At 33.5% G+C, this 16,805-nt stretch overlaps 5 protein-coding genes and 1 non-coding gene across 6 annotated transcripts; 3 read left to right on the top strand and 3 right to left on the bottom strand.

Moving 5' to 3' along the window:
- The first annotated feature begins 2,742 nt into the window (after nt 1-2,742).
- On the top strand, nt 2,743-4,254 carry LOC110627574 (protein FD). Its single transcript, XM_021773922.2, has 3 exons — nt 2,743-3,431; nt 3,538-3,615; nt 3,782-4,254. Exons 1-3 carry the CDS (start codon nt 2,958-2,960, stop codon nt 3,851-3,853), a joined length of 624 nt encoding a protein of 207 aa, XP_021629614.1. The 5' UTR covers nt 2,743-2,957; the 3' UTR covers nt 3,854-4,254.
- Nucleotides 4,255-6,692: 2,438 nt separating this feature from the next.
- Nucleotides 6,693-9,210, top strand: LOC110617567 (F-box protein CPR1). The gene is made up of 2 exons (XM_021760442.2): nt 6,693-7,977; nt 8,945-9,210. Exon 1 carries the CDS (start codon nt 6,806-6,808, stop codon nt 7,913-7,915), a length of 1,110 nt encoding a protein of 369 aa, XP_021616134.1. The 5' UTR covers nt 6,693-6,805; the 3' UTR covers nt 7,916-7,977; nt 8,945-9,210.
- A 335-nt stretch (nt 9,211-9,545) lies between these two features.
- On the top strand, nt 9,546-9,617 carry TRNAE-UUC. Its single transcript has one exon. It is a non-coding gene; the product is annotated as a tRNA-Glu (tRNA).
- Nucleotides 9,618-9,805: 188 nt separating this feature from the next.
- Nucleotides 9,806-10,219, bottom strand: LOC110622684 (E3 ubiquitin-protein ligase RHA2A). The gene has a single exon (XM_043960054.1). The coding sequence runs from the start codon at nt 10,217-10,219 to the stop codon at nt 9,806-9,808; it is 414 nt and encodes a 137-aa protein (XP_043815989.1).
- A 1,722-nt stretch (nt 10,220-11,941) lies between these two features.
- On the bottom strand, nt 11,942-13,066 carry LOC110620532 (UPF0434 protein BRADO0313). The gene is made up of 3 exons (XM_021764318.2): nt 12,494-13,066; nt 12,339-12,393; nt 11,942-12,227 (listed from the first exon to the last, which is right to left on the bottom strand). Exons 1-3 carry the CDS (start codon nt 12,592-12,594, stop codon nt 12,123-12,125), a joined length of 261 nt encoding a protein of 86 aa, XP_021620010.1. The 5' UTR covers nt 12,595-13,066; the 3' UTR covers nt 11,942-12,122.
- A 1,616-nt stretch (nt 13,067-14,682) lies between these two features.
- On the bottom strand, nt 14,683-16,574 carry LOC110609365 (SKP1-like protein 1A). The gene is made up of 2 exons (XM_021749300.2): nt 16,203-16,574; nt 14,683-15,052 (listed from the first exon to the last, which is right to left on the bottom strand). Exons 1-2 carry the CDS (start codon nt 16,497-16,499, stop codon nt 14,879-14,881), a joined length of 471 nt encoding a protein of 156 aa, XP_021604992.1. The 5' UTR covers nt 16,500-16,574; the 3' UTR covers nt 14,683-14,878.
- Between the last annotated feature and the right edge of the window lie 231 nt (nt 16,575-16,805).

Below are 16,805 nucleotides of genomic sequence, written 5' to 3'. Positions count from 1 at the left end.
ACCATCATCTTCTGGAGTTTTATTTGGATTTGTAGAAAAGGCTGCTCTTTTGATTTCTTCTCTAGAGATAGGTGTTATAAGGTTAGCATCATCCAGCTCTGAGTGGCGAGGATTCAAACCATGCAAGACAGTTCTAAAATTGCTTCAGTTTGAGGAAGAATAAATACCTGAAAAATAATCAAGAACAATATTAGTAATTTCGGATAAGGTATATTTCTACATACCTGAATTATCTTAGATTCTAGTGATGTGGTTACGCCTTCTTTATTAGGTAATTTTAGCATGGAAAAATAATGTGTTTTTATCTCCCGCTTGCGATCAATGTTATCTTGTCTTTTGTGCTCAGTATTTTTCTTCTTTATGCAATTTTATTTTTAGCTCATGTTCCATATGAAACTGAGCTCAAAGCTTTATAGTCCAAAGCTCTTCTCATTCAGCCTTATCACTGCACTTCATTATTGAATCTTAATTATTCTAAAAATGTTATAATGGCAGTAAATGACTCATCTGTTTCTCGACAACTTTGGGATATTTGGAAAGAAGCTATAAATATATATATGTATATGTATATAATAGAGATGTAGATTGCAATGATAGTGAGCAAAATGATGGAGCTCATGAAATCAGCATATGTTGTGTGATGGAGGCAATTATAGAGTGCATGCTTAAGCCTTCAAGAACAAAAGGTTGGTCCTTTTGTCCTTCCAATCAGCTGAGCTGCCCCAATTATTACATTTACTGTTCATAATAATGCAATATATATTATCACGACATATTATTTAAACAAATTATATATATAAATTCTTTTCCTTTATAGATTATCAACCATTTTCAATCATAAAAATATGAATAATTATAACTCTCAAACACATTTATTCTTCGCTACAAAACTTACTTTTTATTTTTATTTAAAATTAATATAATAAAATAAAAAATATACATTTATCATTTCGCTTTAATAACTAAATTAATTAAAATTCGAAGGAAAAATAGATCATCTCCATAAAATAAATAAAAGGAAATAATTAGATGTATTGATTCAATTAAAATTAATAAATAAATAGTAATTTTTCTTTAATTAGTTATTGACAATTAATAATTGGTAATCAGATATTAGCAATTAATGTTAAATAATCGAAGGGTCAAAAAGTTGAAAAATATAATTTACTCATTTTTCATTTTAAAAAAAAATTATTCAAAACGTTGGTAAAAAGTTGGAAAATTGGTATTTAATTGAAGCTTCAATTAGTTTATGATTTTTTTTCAGAAAAATAAACATTCAAAAAAATGATTAAACATTCATGGTCAAATAGAAAAATTAGTAAAATTCTAGATTTTGATAATTTTTTTAACACCATTATCTTATTAATATTATTTATTTTTTGACGTAAAAATAAAAAAATATTTTGTTAATTTTTTATGAAAAATACTTTATATTGAAAATATTTTCTAAAACTTATTTTTTATGTGTCAATTATTTTTAGTAAATAAATAAAGCCTGAACGGACTGGTAAATATTTTTTTTGGAAGTCATAGTTAAGTGGGCTTTGGTCATGCATAAATAGGTATGGGCCTAATGTTATGCTTATTATTTAACTTGAGCTTCAAGTGAAACGGCTTGATTAAGATGCGTTAATCTATGGGTTAACTTCCAATTAAAGTTCTTAAAAAAAATCAGTAATTAAATTTAATTAAAAGAAGACTGAACTGAAACTTAAATCAAATCCAGAAAGTTAGATATTCTATTGAACAATTAAATAATTAATAATTTTATTATTTTTTAAAATAATATTTGCAAATATGCTTTTAGACTGCAAATTCAACATCAATGACATAAGTTAGCCGACAATTATAATAATAATCCCATAATATTTTTAAATGATTAATTCATCATCATTTTAAACCTTTTAATTAAAATATTTTTTATATTTTATAACATTAAAATTTGCAATCATTGTCAAAAAAATCAGTTAACTATTTTAAATATTTATGCTATTTATCCCCTACAATGGTAACTCTACATATCATCGAGTCTATAATTTTAATTTTATATTATTAATTAATTTGATAACATTAAAATAAATTAATTAATAGTTTTCTTCATTTATAAATTATGTGATTCTAAAATAAAAATAAAATAATAAATTCATTAAAATTTAAAGAATCTAATAATAAAAATAAAAATAATAAAAGATACGGGCTAGAGCTAGAAAGATCGAGAATTCAACTAACCATGGTGAGGATGAGAGGTCGTCCCATTCCTACATGAGCGTGTAAAAGGAGCACTACTCTACAGTATGTGTTTCCGTCAAATCCTATGGGCCTACGGCGTTCTCTGTCATTCTCAATCTCAGGTACGACTGTCACAACCACCGTCACTCTTCTTTCTTTCAAATCCCATCCTCCAAACACTAGGGCTAGGGCTTGCCTGCACACATACACCTACAGTTCCTATGATCAACTCATCGTCTCAACCAATCAAATTCCTTAACCTTAATATATTCCCTTTAGCTAATCTTATTACATATATAGTCGATATTTTAATATATAGAGATTAATAGTACATTATATAAACTAAATATTAACCTAGTGACGATAGAGAGATAAATAATAACCTGAGAGATTTAATAAAAAATAACATGAGATAAATAATCTAGTTTTAATTTAATCTTTAATAAAAAAAACAAAATAAAATCATAAAATAAGTTTAATTAGTATAATTATAACCAATTAAATATAATATTTCAACTCGATATTGGATAATTAACCGTACACCCATATCCAAGATTACCTTCTATCCAATATTTGATGTCCTCCAAGGCTGGTAAAGAAACCAAGTAAGTACTCGCAGCACCATAACAAAAATCTCTTCCTCTTCTAAATCATCCTCCGCGTCTTCGTTTGCTCAGCCATTTCCGCCTTCCAATCTCCTCCATCAGAACCGCAAGCCTTCAACCATGGAAGAGGTCTGGAAAGACATCAATCTTGCTTCTCTTCATGATCACTCTTCCGGCGATCAAGACATCGCTGTCGCTCCCACTCGCCATAATCAGCATCGCAACCCTAACTTTATTCTTCAAGACTTCTTTGCTAGACCCTTTAGCAAAGATCCACAAACGAGAAGAGTGTCTGCTCATGCTCAAGGAGATCCTGCTCTATATGGCTCTCCTGTGCCACCGCCTGCTACTGTTCTCAGCTTAAACACAGGTCCTGGGTTCGATTTTCTTGACAACTCTGATTATCCACTTAGGCCTACCTCGCATTTGCCCAGCCATCCTGTTTCCTCTTTTAATAGTCCTTTCGAGGCTTTGGATTCATCTTCTTTTAGCAAAAAAAGAGTTCAAGAATCTGATAACAGTTCCTGCGATCGCCGGCATAAGCGTATGATCAAGAACCGAGAATCAGCAGCTCGATCGAGAGCTAGAAAACAGGAAATTACCTAATTAGCACTATTTATCAAGTTAGTTTTTCTGATTCTCCTGTTCAGTTTCTTCAAGTTATGAATCTGTTTCCGGCGCCATTTTTCTTCTCTTGCAGGCTTATACAAATGAGCTAGAGCTCGCAATAGAACATCTAATGGAAGAAAATGCGAGGCTCAAGAGACAGCAAGAGGAGGTGAGTTGCAATAGTAATCATAATAAATTCCAGGTTATTGATTTAAGGAAATAAATTTACCAAATTTTAACAGCCATGTGGAAGCTAATTGTGTTTTTTAAGTAAACTTTGTTTCCTTTTGTTTAATGTACGCAAGTTGATGTCGTGTCTATATATTTTTGGGCAGTTACTATTAGCTGCTTCCACTCAGCATCCCAAAAAGCACACTCTCCATCGAACGTCAACGGCTCCATTTTGAGTAGTGTTAGTGCTTTGGTTTTACCCAATCCGTGTCTCTTACCTATCACAGTTGAGTTTCCTTCCTTTTGGGGTGTGAGAGAGAGAGAGACAGAGAGAGAATGCGTATGGATTGTTGTTTATGAATGTTTTTGTGATGAAAGGGATGGATGTAAGCAAAGCAAGTGTAGCAAAGTGAGTAAAGTTTCCTAATTCAAAGGAGTGTTTGCAAAAACATCCTTAACAGTCAGGAGCATGTGGTGGGTCTTTGGTTTCCCTTTAGTATCTATCTCTATCTTCCTTTGTACGAATCATGATAATTGCAAAGATAAAAAGGAATCGAGTTCTTCTTTTTGGAGGGCAAATTATGTATAAGGAGGAGAAATGCACAGTGAAAGTAAAGATAAGACATTTGGTTCCTTATAAACTGTCCATCACTTGTTGTTGGCTTGGCTTTTCATTATTACACACACATTCACCCATTTATTATTTGCTTGTCTTGGCTTCCAAATTATTCAAAAGTTGAACGCTCATCTTTGATTCAATCACAGTCTCAATACAAAATACACCATGCCTCTTTGGGCAATGACACTGAGTTTTGGAGTTCTGATAATCCCTTTAATTATTCTTCTTTTATTTTTCGGTAGTATTTATATAGTCAGCTGCCGTTTGGATTATTTTTCTCTTTTTCTACATCAACCAGTAAAAAGTGCAATTATGGGAAGAAATCAAACCCATCCCTGAAAACTCTCACTTTATGCCTTGACATCCTATCTTGAGGGGCAGGCTCATTAATGAGTATATTGAGGAATATTGTTTTGACTAGGATTGGTTTGTTTCATGGAATTTTTTTTTTTTTCATATTTTCTGACACACTCAAGTCATTCTAACAAAAAAAATTCCATAGAAAATATTTTTTAATAAAATAATATATTTTTTATTATTTAATTTTAATTTAAAAATAAAATATATTAATAAATTTATATATATAAATCTTTCTAAAATTTTTAAAATGCAAAAAAGGAAGGTTTTTTTTTTTTTTTTTGTCTAAAAAACTACTTTTATTGACTAATGATGATAATTTAGCCTTGTACATTTTGGCCATAACTGAGCCCGGGAAAGGTCAAATCTTAACTCTATTAGTATTCAATATGTAGGTCTACTTCGTTCATAACTTGCTTTGACAGACTTAACTCGGATCGAGCCTATATATAAAAAGCTCAACTTGATTAACCTGTTGAATTCGTGGAGTAGTAGACTCGTAATATCTGAAATTAGTCCAAGATAAAATTAAATGGTCTCTTGACGATGAAAAAATGTGCAGTATATTCGTATATATGACTAAACTCTGTATGTATGACTAAGGGTGATTATGATAGAAAATACTAATACAGAATGACGATTACGCGTTATTAGAGGATAAAAGAAAAAAATAAAGAGGAGGAAAACCAGACCAAATTTATCAAAATATATCCTGAAGTTTTTTATTAGATTTCAAAAATCAATTGATATCCTCATTTCACTTACTAAAATCTACATAGCCAACTATAGTGAAAATCATATTGAAAATACCCTAAACAATTTAAGTTCAATTCAGGAAGGATTACAACAAAAATTGTACGTCCGTACATACAATCTAGAAGACAAAGAGAAAAAGGAATAAAAAAAAGTAGAGATGAAATAAACCAAACTAAAGTTATTAAAATATAGTTTTAGTCTACTCTTTATTAAATTTCAAACATCAACAAATTTTGCTGAATGTTTGAATATTAAAAAAATGTGAAAATTTATTTTTGTAAAAGTTATTTTGAAATAAGCCAAAACCTTATAAAACAAAATGTTTGATGCTTTTTTAAATATTTCAATTCAAGCTTCTTTCTTTGCGTTAACAACAATTTCTTTTGGCTACGAGGTGTGTTTTCCTTAGCTATAGAATAATTTTGATTTCACTAATGAGTTTTAGTTTGTTAGTATTAAAGTAATCTCCAAAAATTAAAGAAGTAATGTCATAAAGCAATAAAATAAGTGTAAGAGAAATGCAAATGTCAAGATATTGAAAATTATCATTTTCGTAAAAGAGTGCAGATAGAAAAAATATACTTGCTTCTAATTCCTCAGCAAACTAAAAGTAATTCCCTTTCTGAGGCCAAACTTAAAGTTTTAGCCAAAATTAAAACCCTCTGCACCCAATAAACCGTATGCAGTAAATACTAAATAAAAAGCAAAGAAGGTGAAGAGGCAAGGCTCATATGGAACTCGTTGTTCATAAAACAACCAACTCGTAATAATATATGATAATCAACGTGCACTTAATGTCTATTTTAATATCTAACTCTTAGAATCAACGTGTCAAAAACTAACCTAACGTGTCATTATCCCTTTAACAGATGATACTTCAGTACCTGGGACGTGCTTAGGATGTAATGATTTAACATTTTATTTTATTTTATTTGGAGTCAATGATTTGTCCCTGATATTTGAAGTGCTATAGTTGAGAGATCTAATAAGTTTGTGATTTTTTTTTTTTTTTTTTTTTAAGATTTCCTTTTTACTCGAAATCATTGTTGATGTTAATTCAACAAGCAACTAAAAATTCAATGATTTCCGCTCATGTCTCTGCCAATAAATGAAAAACAAAATAAATTATAAATATAACTCATTATTAATTTTTTTTCTACTAATTCAACTAATTTAAAATAATTTATCATTTATTTTTATTTTATTTATAAATTACTATACAAAATCACAAATTTTTATTTTATTTATTTTTTAACTTATTTAAATATAAAATTATATAAAAATAAAATTAGAATGAGAAAAATAAATAAATAATAAGCCAACGCCTCTAGATTTATTTAGGGCGGAAAAAAATTACAAAAGCCTCTAAACGGGGTTGCAGTGTACACTGTATGTCCGGATAAATGGAAGATAGCCGTTGAACGGAATTTTCGAACGGAGCAGGTGAATTCTAACTATGGCCGACCGATTTCCGCCAGAAATCGTGATCGAAATCTTAATTCGAGCTGAGGTGCAGACTCTTCTACGCTGCAGGTCCGTGTCCAAAAAGTGGCTTGCCATAATTGACGCCCCTGATTTTATCAAACACCAAATCAATCACTCCATCAAGACCAGCACCAATAAAACCCTCTTCGTCAAAGAAGAATATGGCCGATTCTATGATTACGACTTCGATTGCTCCGATTCATGTGGGACTATGGAGTTCCGTGAGCTACCAAATAGTTCCCGGACTCGTTCTGTTTCATTAGTCGGGTCTTGCAATGGTTTGATATGCTTGAGGAACGAAAGCAACGATGATATTCTCATAGTGAACCCGTCTACTCGAAAGCATCATTGGTTTCCAGGTTTTTTGCCTCTTAACTTCCATAGTTGTGTTAATTTGACCTGGGATGGAACTTGGTTTCGCGGGTCAGGATATGGGTTCGGGTATGATCGTGTCTCTGATGATTATAAGATTGTGAGGATTGCGCAAGTGCATAATACTGCTAAGAGTTGGTTCTTGAAATCTGAAATGCTGATTTGTAAAGTGAAAACCAAAATTGTAAGAGCAGTTAAAATACCTTTTGTAGTTCCTACTAGTCATAGGATGGGTGTGCTTGCTAATGAGGCTTTGCATTGGATAGCTTTTAGATATGATAATCCGAGCAGTTCGGAAGTAATTTTGGTTTATGATCTTGTGACTGATGAATTTCGAGAGGATCCACTGCCTGAGTTTCATGAGTCTGGAATGGATATTGGTTTATTAGGAACATGGTTATGCTTAACCGTTAATCATGAAGGTGTGGGTGTTGTTGTATGGGTGATGAAAGAATATGGGGTTAAGGAATCTTGGATTAAACTCTTTTCAATTTCACATACTGATCTGAAATATGGCTCTCTTAGACCTTTGGGTTTTTCAAAGAGATGGTTGGAAGTTTTGTTGGAGTTGGATGGAGACAGGCTTGTTTGGTATGATATAGAGAAGAAAAAAGCTGAAGACATTTTGCTTCATGGATCGCAAATGAGATATTTTGAAGCAATTATTTTTTTGAGAAGCCTTGCACGGGTTCCGGCTGATGCAAATTGAGTAATGGATGAGAAGCACCAGCATCCAAAGAGAAAGTGGGGAAAAAAAGTCTTGGAAGAAGGGTAAATATTAAACTTAGCTTGACACTCTTCAACTTATTTTTGCTATAATCACTAATTTTCATTTTGCTAATAAATACTCGTGTTATTGTTAGTACTTAGTGTCTTTAGCTAACGTTTTCTAGAATCTGTAACTTCTCATTCTGAAGTTGATACCTATTCAGTTCATTGATGATTTTCAACAGGTTTCAAGCTAAAACTGTAAGTATTACTTTTTAGGTACTAATGTCTTGGTACTGGTGCATGTTAGTATTACTTATTTAGTCTAGGCCTTTAGAGGTAATGTTATTCTGGCTTTTCTCAAGTGAACTTTCCAATCTACCAACTCTTCATGCTCTCCCCTAACCCTCCTTCACCTTACATACTCGGGTTTGACGCATTTATTAATGGTTCTAAGGCCCGTCTGAGGTTGAAGACAACGATTATGAGAAGCTTTGAAGACCAGTTAACAACATTTGTAATCATAATATGCCTAACAAACTCTAAATTAATTTTATGAATAGCTTTTGAGAACGAAAAATAAGCTTTAGAGAAATGCTTTAGTTTATACCTCATTCCCTCTTATGTTACTTGGTTATGTGGTATTACGTTGGCCAGAAATTGCAGGGAAACATGAAAGCTGTAGGTTCTGATCATTTTGGAGTTTAATGGAATTTATACAGATGAAAAGATCAAAATTTTGTTTGCTCCATAACCCCCTTCCTCACTTTTCTTTGCAGTTGTTCCCTCGTTTAATTCTTTCATGGAGTGCCTCTAGTCATTTTCACTTGTGATATACCTTTTTTTCTCCCTCAATTTTCCTGACAAGTGGGGTGTTTTCTACCTCTAGTTCTCCCTTGGCAATATTATGATTGGTTAGGGCATGAGATCTTATGTAGCTATGTATAAAAATTAAATCCAACATGTATTAAAAGTGATTACAGGCATTGTACAATATTTTCTAATCTTTTTCTGCCATTTTTTTTCTTAGGTTTTACACTCCTGATGCAAGGAATCTGCTCAAGCACATGAAGAGAGTTCTGAATGCGGGGTTTATACCAATTACTTTATCTTGTAAAGGTCGTGGGCAATCATATAGATAAAAGATCAACACAGCAGACTTTTTGAAGGGTTTAGGAATTGCTTGTAATTGCCAGTTTGAAATCTTTTGCTTATTTTATCCATTTTACTTGTAAGGTTATCTTGTGCTACTTTATTCAATTATTCGTATTATTAAAGCATCTTGTGACTCGCTAATCCTCATAATATTCAGCCCTTTCAAATTGTGCTTTATAATATGCAAAGGGTAGCTTGAGAAATTTTATGGAAGAGAAGGGCATAAGAGATCTAAAGAAAGGAATAAAAAAAATGTTTTCACAATTGGTTTGATGGATGAAGATAAGGAATTATAAATTTGAAGCCTAGTTAATATCGAATTAAACGTAAATTGATATAATACTAAATAAAAATTTATTAAATTTTGATTCAATATTTCTCCAGTAAATTAAAATCTTTAATTAAAATTTTGATTTAATAACAAATAATCTATACAATTAAGAAATTATTAACTTGGTACAACAAAAGGGTTTAGATCCGTTGTCGTCCAGCGGTTAGGATATCTGGCTTTCACCCAGGAGACCCGGGTTCGATTCCCGGCAACGGAATCTATTGCTTTTTTTTTTCTTTTTCTTTTTCTTTCTAGCACGGAAGCTTAGAAAGCAAGCAGACATGTATGTATGCTAACAGTCAAACAGTTAGATGTCTGTTTCTGGATTTTACTGGAAAAAGTTTGTAACAATTCACTCAAAAAAAATAAAAAAAAACAAAATAGGCAACAAAATTGATATACAACTTAAAAGCCAGCTACATGAAAAGAGGAAAACCATATTACCATCTCTTCAGTTAGTTGCTCTTCTCTCTTGTGCGATCTCTCCTCTTCCCCCATTGAAAACCGGCATATCGGACATGTTTTCCGGCAAACATTGAACCATCTCTCAATGCATACCTTATGGAACTTATGCAGACAAGGCAGCACTCTCATGTCAAGCCCTCCATTCATTCTTGACAAGCAAACACAACAATGTTCACCCTCAGCCTCCATAGCCTTAGCTGAGCTTGATCCTCCTGCAGATTGAAGCACGCCCTCCTTCGCATTCTCTGAAACATCCAATGCCATCGCCTCATAAGCTATTACATCCTTAATCCTTAGCTGCCTTCTCAGACCAATGAAGTTGCAGATAAAGGAGGCCAACTTCTTTAAAGCCATTTGGTTTTAGTGGCGGATTAGCATTAGCATTTTGTGTTCCCCTTAATAAGAGGGCTTAAGCAAAGATGAAAGTGTGTGCAAGTGAAGCGATAGTTTCTTATGTGGTTTGTCACTTGTTATTTTGAGTGCTTTAGAAGAGTTGTTAGATACGGAAGAACGATTTTGAGTTGCCAACAAAAAGCAGTTGTACCTAAACATGAGTGTTACTCTTGACCTTTTCATAGACATTACTAAATAGTAAATACCCACTTGCTCAGCTTCAACTTCATCCTTTCATTCACGTATAAGGAAGCGATCAAGCATTGAAGTATCATCTTGTCACCCTTGGATTCAGAAAATTTGTCCCACAAAATGGATAATCCTCAATAATATATATTGCTGCAAGCACCATCAAGTATTCATATACATATGGGAAATGCCCTATCAAATAAAGATTTGTTGTTTTCATCATCTTTCATTATATATATAAATGCGACATCCCTAATATGAGAATGATGCTCAAAATTCAGGAGTCCAAGTGCAGATCATTGTCCATGGATCTAAGCAATTGCATGAATTCTTTATCCGTAACAATATCAGTTGAATTGTCTGCAAGAAACGTGTCAGTGAAGTGGCTAATCCTCAATATTATCATTTGCTACAAGCACCAACGACAGTGATCCTGCAAGTCCATTTGGTGGTCGGGCACAAAACAAAATCTTTATTCAACTTGTTGACCAGGATTCCTGCTGTTTTATTCAACTTATACGGATATCATCTCAACATCAAAAAGCACAAATATATTTTTCATCAAAATACCTAGAGTGAGGAGCAAATATTTGCCATTGTATTGGCCATTGATAAATATACACTCGTTCAAAAAATACTGTTACAAGAAAATGACGAATAAATATCTAATATGCAAGTCTAACACAAGGCATGAATTAAATGAGCACCCCACCCCATTCTTCTCTTTCCTCACCCCCCACCCCCCCACCCCACCCCACCCCATTCAGCGGGATTTGCACTCAACAAATAGATACCTATATATTTAATATGCAAGTCTTAATATATCACGTAATTAGATGGTTATATAAAGTATAAACATCAAAATAACTTGATTAAATAATGGAGAACACGTATTGGGCACAGTACATCCAAAAACAGATCTGATTTGCAACATGAACCTATTTGAACCAACCTTAAAACAAAATTATAAACAGTTAAATATGAAAGAAGTTTACTGGGGCTTGATACATGATCAAACCTCAAGCATCTGCAGAAAATGATTCAGGGCATTTTAGAAGCCCGATGCAGTTTATGTTTATTTTCCTGGTAGTATTTGCTAATGCATATGGTCATAGAAGTTTTCATTTGTCTGCTGATAATACTACTTATAATGTAACACAAAATTGAATGCAACCCAATTCAACTCACCTTAATTCCAATTTGGGTTGGGTATGTGGTGTGGATCTGTTTTCTTCTCCTCTTATAACATGGCATTTGCTTACAAGTTACAATAAACACTCAACATTTCTCCCATTTAGGCCACCTAACCCCACCCCGCTTTCCTTCCTTGCTTAAAAAGAAAAGAAAAATGCATCTAAACATGACTATGATTCTTATTGTTGAAAATCTAACAATAATCACGAGTAAGCCGTACGGCATAGGAACTTTTCCATGTTGGGAGTCATTAAACTAGATACTTCAAACACTATTCTCTACAGTGGAAATAAATATCAAGCAGACCAAAATATAATGACTTTGATGTTGCATTTGTTGACGTAGACACCTCACAAATATAAGAAAAGAATTTGTATGGTGGAAAGAACAAGTTCACCGCATTCACATAGTTATCTTCTACCAATGCCAAATAGCATTTCAATACATCTGTTTGAGCTTATTGACTATCTCATCATTACTCCTAATTCTTCGCAGATGAATCAGAAGCGCGATCAGGTTTTGTGTCATTATCAGCTTCAATTATCTTACCATCCATTGGAACTAAGCAAGGGATTCCATCCTTTATCTAAGACCAAAAAATTAATTGCAAGCAGAAAAGGTTAAAAATAAATAAATAAATCAGATAGAGAGAAGATCATGTTGTTCTTAACAGACCCAGAAGAGATTTAGGGCTTACAGGATAAGAGACACAGATAGCATCACTGATGAGAGTCTTCGTCTTCTCGCAATACCTTTCCAACAAGGCCAAAAGCTCACTTTACAAAATTATAAGAAAAGGGGTTGGGGGGGCGGTGAAGGAAGAAAGAAAAATTGAGATAAATTATGGAGGACCTCAAGGGTTGCTTGGACAGTGGGCAGACCAGAATTTCTGAGAGAGTTTTGTTGATTCCATTCCCTGCTTCTTTCAATAGCGCTCTGCTAAATCTCACCATTTTTTCACCAAATTACTGTGGATGTCGCAGCCCTTCTCTTTCAGAGTACTTATGTGCTGTTTAGTATTTTAAGAGGGTATACGACACCGTTTCTTTTCTTTCGCCGCTGAAGCCGTCTCGCCTTCGTCTTCGCCCTCCAGCTGCCAGCTGAGAATTGCCCGATGGTATTCGTTAATGGCTCAGACCAAATCCAGCTCAAGAATCGATCGTATCTAAGTCCCAAATGAATAGCAAGAAATTTTAGAGGAGATCTCTAAATATGCAACCCGTCTATTCCAAATATGAGTCAAGTTGTGCGTAGGTTTACATGGTGGTCGCTGGCATATCAACAAATATATAGCGTTAGAAATTCATTCATCCGTGTATTAGCCACATGTATTAGGCCCATATTCTGAGTACATTTTTTAATTGCTTTTTATGCATAAGAAAATATTGTAGAAAAGATGCCCGAAACTGCAAGTAATTCTCTGAAACCCTCTATTGCAAATTGCACTGATCTAATTTACAATTTAGAGGTTGGAGGAAAATAGGAAGCTGACAAAAGTTGAACACACAAATTAGATTTGTTCAAACGCATATAACTAGTCCATTACAGGTCAATTAAAAGTCCTACGCATTAGACCCATAAAGTAGCCTTTCTGATAAGCATGCTGGTTCTCTAATTATCTATAATCCATCCTAATAATGCAGCGATACTTGTAAATAACAACGACATCCTGGCATCCAGGCTTCACTCAACTAAAGAGCAACAAAAGATTAACAGAAGAAAGAAACCAGCAACCGTGTGCAAGATCTAGCCTTGCTGGTAAATAATGCAGGAATTATCCGAAAAATATGATTCAATATGTGCATGCCGCTCATAAAACATATTTTAGTCAATTTTATCGTTATGTTCTTAATGTTTATTTATATTTTTTCTGCTTAATTTTGTGGTTTTAATCATATTTTGCAGATATTAGGTATAAAGAGACAATTTGAAGAAAATGCTATTAAAAATGCCAAAAAATGTCAAATATGAAAAGTGCAAAAAATGAAAGTTTTCAAATAAGAAAAGTTTTTAGAAAAATAAAGTTTTCAAATAAGTAAAGTGTTGAAGAAAAAGTAAATAAGGAAAGTTCAGTCAGAAGATTATTTGAAATTCAAATCGCAGATATTTCTTTCATTATTCAAAGATGCACACACTGCAGCAGTCAGACCTTCCTATTTAGGCAGCAAAATTTCAAGACGTACTTACCTATTCTGCATTCAGCATTCAAAATTCAAATGGAGGTTCCACCTAAAAAGGAAAGACCATATCTTTCCTCTTCTGCAGAGCATCCGCGCGCACCTTACTTTCCCTCTGAGAAGCTTGCCGCGCGCCACCTTCCTTCTACAGTGCATTCAGCGCGCCTCTTTCCTTCTAAATAATTTGCAACGTGATTCTTTCCTTTTTAAACACAACTTGGGCAGTAAGTACCTCTAGGGCAGCAAGGTCAGCCTCTACTCCTATTTAAGAAGCTCTTGACCAGCCAAATGACACTTCTTCCACTCTTGAACATCTTCTTCTCGGATTGCAAGACAAGGCCGAAGGACTCCACTCTCTTCTTCTTCTACCTTTCTTATTTTCTTTTATTTTTGATTTTGGTTCAATATATTCTAGTTGAAAATTGGTTGAAACTAAAATTGTTTTATGAATTGTGAGATCTGAACATAACTGTTTGTCTTTAGTTTATTCAATATTCATACAATTTGATGCTTGAATTTATTATTACTTTATTGTTTTGATTAAATTGGCCACTTAATTCTTGATTGCAAGATAGTAAATTATTAGTTTGAATAATTTTAAGTCCATAATTGCTTGAATTGTTCAAATATAAGAACACTTGATGTAACAACTATGAAATTATATGATCTAACAACATTTCAATTGTATGATCTAACAACATTTCATGCGTTTGAGTAGTTAGGATTGGATCTCTCTTACTATTTTCATAGTGTGGATACAATCCTTTGTCACTATTGAACCGCATTAAGAGAAGGGAAGGGAGAACATCAGATTTAAAATGCAGAGACTGTTAAAAACAGATCATGTAGATAGTAGACAATTGATTGAAAGGAAAGCCCATCCACTACTACAACTCCCCAGAGAATCCAAGAATTATTTACATTTAAATGCGCCCACAAGTTCAAAGCAGTAATTGAAACCAAAGAAGACTTAGTCCAAAAAAGTTCACTTTTACTATTAAGCCACACATTCCATCAAAATATTACACATTTGCTACTCTATACCAACCAGCATGTACTTTCATTCAAACGCCCACTGGTTCTCCCTACGAACCTCTTCCTCTTCCTCAGGGGTGAAGTCATTCTTGATGTTGAATGTCTTCCGGATCTCCTCAGGAGTCTTTCCCTTGATCATGTCTGCAACAGTCTGGCATGTCAAGTCCAGCAGGCCCTTAATGTTCAAATAGTTGGCAGCCTGGAAACATAATCAGAGGATCAAATAAGAGTTCTTGGCCACGCTACAACCAGGTAAACCTTAGATTTAAAATGTAATCTATCCACAAGCATTGTAAAAACTCTTAGCATTACAAAATATGAATATGAATATCTACAAGCATCGTAACAAAAACATATGAATTGTTCGGGACAACCAGCATTTCAGATGGACGCACTGTTCTCACTGGACTATGCCAATTGGAAACCTAAAAGTAACCTAATCAATCTAAAATGCTAATATCTCTATCTGTGCATTGATGACTTTGACAAACTTCATGAACCGATATGTTTAAAAGATTGGATTGAGAATCTGCCATCGCTTGGCACATTGTGAAAATCATAAATATTTCAAGCCATTTTCAGAAAGAGAAGACCATCCAATTTTAGAGGACAAATTTCCACATTTAAATTGTGGGCCTAATAAGACAACATAAGTATCTTCAGGAAATTAATGTCTCAATATCAATAAAAGGTTCTTCGCATTTCCACAAACAAAAAAGAGAAAATGCACAATAAATTAGAAAGTGTGATGTTGATTCGGTAATTAAAGTAATTTCATCACCACTTTACTCCAAGTAGAACTACAAATATTTCTCATATGTAAGTTTCCCTTACAAACAGCATTACTGATAAGTAAATGCGCTATTTTCTTATCAGTCAGTACTACACTGCTAAACTTATAAACTAAACATTATTAATAAATATGCATCCAGATAATACATTGTAAGGAAAACTATATTTTTTATACAAAAATCAAAATAACCAAGGATATTTTTCAATATTAGAATCCATAATATCATTCATATTACAATGTCTACCATACTTTTCTTTTCTATTAAAATGTCCTCAAGTCAAAACATATCCATAAATTCCATAATCTAAGAAACAACGCACCAAAGTACCAAAAATAAAAAAGGAACCATAAGCTAAAATCTATAACCTCTTCAGAGAAAATTGCCGAAATGAAAACCCTAGGCCATACTCATTACATAAAAAACACATCAATATCAAGTAAAATTCACACCAAAACAAAGCACATAGAACATATAAGAAAGGAAACAACAAAACCAGAAAGGAATCAAGCAATGATCAGATCTAATGGTTAAAGAAATGAAAAGAAAAGAACCGACCAGAATGAGATCGAAGAGTGTGGCCTGATCGACTTTCACGAATTCAGCATCCCAGGTCTTGAGATCGTCATCTACACTGTTGTTGCGATCATCAGACTTGGGAGTCTCCACGTGCCTTTTGCAGTACTCGATCACCTTAGCCAGGATCTTGCTCGTCACATTCGGCAGCGGGATACCGTTATCGGCGCAATCGTCCTCGATCATATGTTTGATAGTCTGAGACTCAAGCGCCACCGCCTCGTCCACCTCGAAGGACTCACCGTCGCTGCTCTTCAAGATGATCTTCTTGGACGACATTGTTGCGAGCGCAAACGAACAATAGAAGATTGGGTGAACCGAAAAGCCGCGACCCCTTTCAATTTATAGATCTTGTGAAACAATTTTAGGTATTCCTATGGGCCAGGCTGTATACGGAAAAATACTGCATGCTCACGTGTCCATTTTTTATTGGATACAATTATTGTTAAGGCCACGAAATGCAATGGGGTTAGGCGATTGAATTATTAAGTAAATGTTAATTTGTATTTTTTTGACCGAAAAATAAAATTTATAGATGGATCACAACGACTCAATTAAGTTAAAAAATACTACTCCGATAACCGC

Source organism: Manihot esculenta, chromosome 1 (assembly GCF_001659605.2).
Source record: "Manihot esculenta cultivar AM560-2 chromosome 1, M.esculenta_v8, whole genome shotgun sequence".
Lineage (NCBI taxonomy): Eukaryota > Viridiplantae > Streptophyta > Magnoliopsida > Malpighiales > Euphorbiaceae > Manihot > Manihot esculenta.
Note: the sequence above shows the minus strand (reverse complement) of the source record. Positions and strands in the feature narration are given on the sequence as shown.

Coding starts and splice junctions, on each gene's coding strand:
- LOC110609365 (XM_021749300.2), bottom strand. CDS start 16,499: ATGTCGTCCAAGAAGATCATCTTGAAGAGCAGCGACGGTGAGTCCTTC. Junction 15,053..16,202: donor CACTCTTCGATCTCATTCTG/GTCGGTTCTTTT, acceptor TTATGTTTCCAG/GCTGCCAACTATTTGAACAT.
- LOC110622684 (XM_043960054.1), bottom strand. CDS start 10,219: ATGGCTTTAAAGAAGTTGGCCTCCTTTATCTGCAACTTCATTGGTCTG.
- LOC110620532 (XM_021764318.2), bottom strand. CDS start 12,594: ATGGTGAGATTTAGCAGAGCGCTATTGAAAGAAGCAGGGAATGGAATC. Junction 12,394..12,493: donor CTGTCCAAGCAACCCTTGAG/GTCCTCCATAAT, acceptor CTTGTTGGAAAG/GTATTGCGAGAAGACGAAGA. Junction 12,228..12,338: donor CTATCTGTGTCTCTTATCCT/GTAAGCCCTAAA, acceptor TTTTGGTCTTAG/ATAAAGGATGGAATCCCTTG.
- LOC110627574 (XM_021773922.2), top strand. CDS start 2,958: ATGGAAGAGGTCTGGAAAGACATCAATCTTGCTTCTCTTCATGATCAC. Junction 3,432..3,537: donor GATCGAGAGCTAGAAAACAG/GAAATTACCTAA, acceptor CTTCTCTTGCAG/GCTTATACAAATGAGCTAGA. Junction 3,616..3,781: donor TCAAGAGACAGCAAGAGGAG/GTGAGTTGCAAT, acceptor ATTTTTGGGCAG/TTACTATTAGCTGCTTCCAC.
- LOC110617567 (XM_021760442.2), top strand. CDS start 6,806: ATGGCCGACCGATTTCCGCCAGAAATCGTGATCGAAATCTTAATTCGA.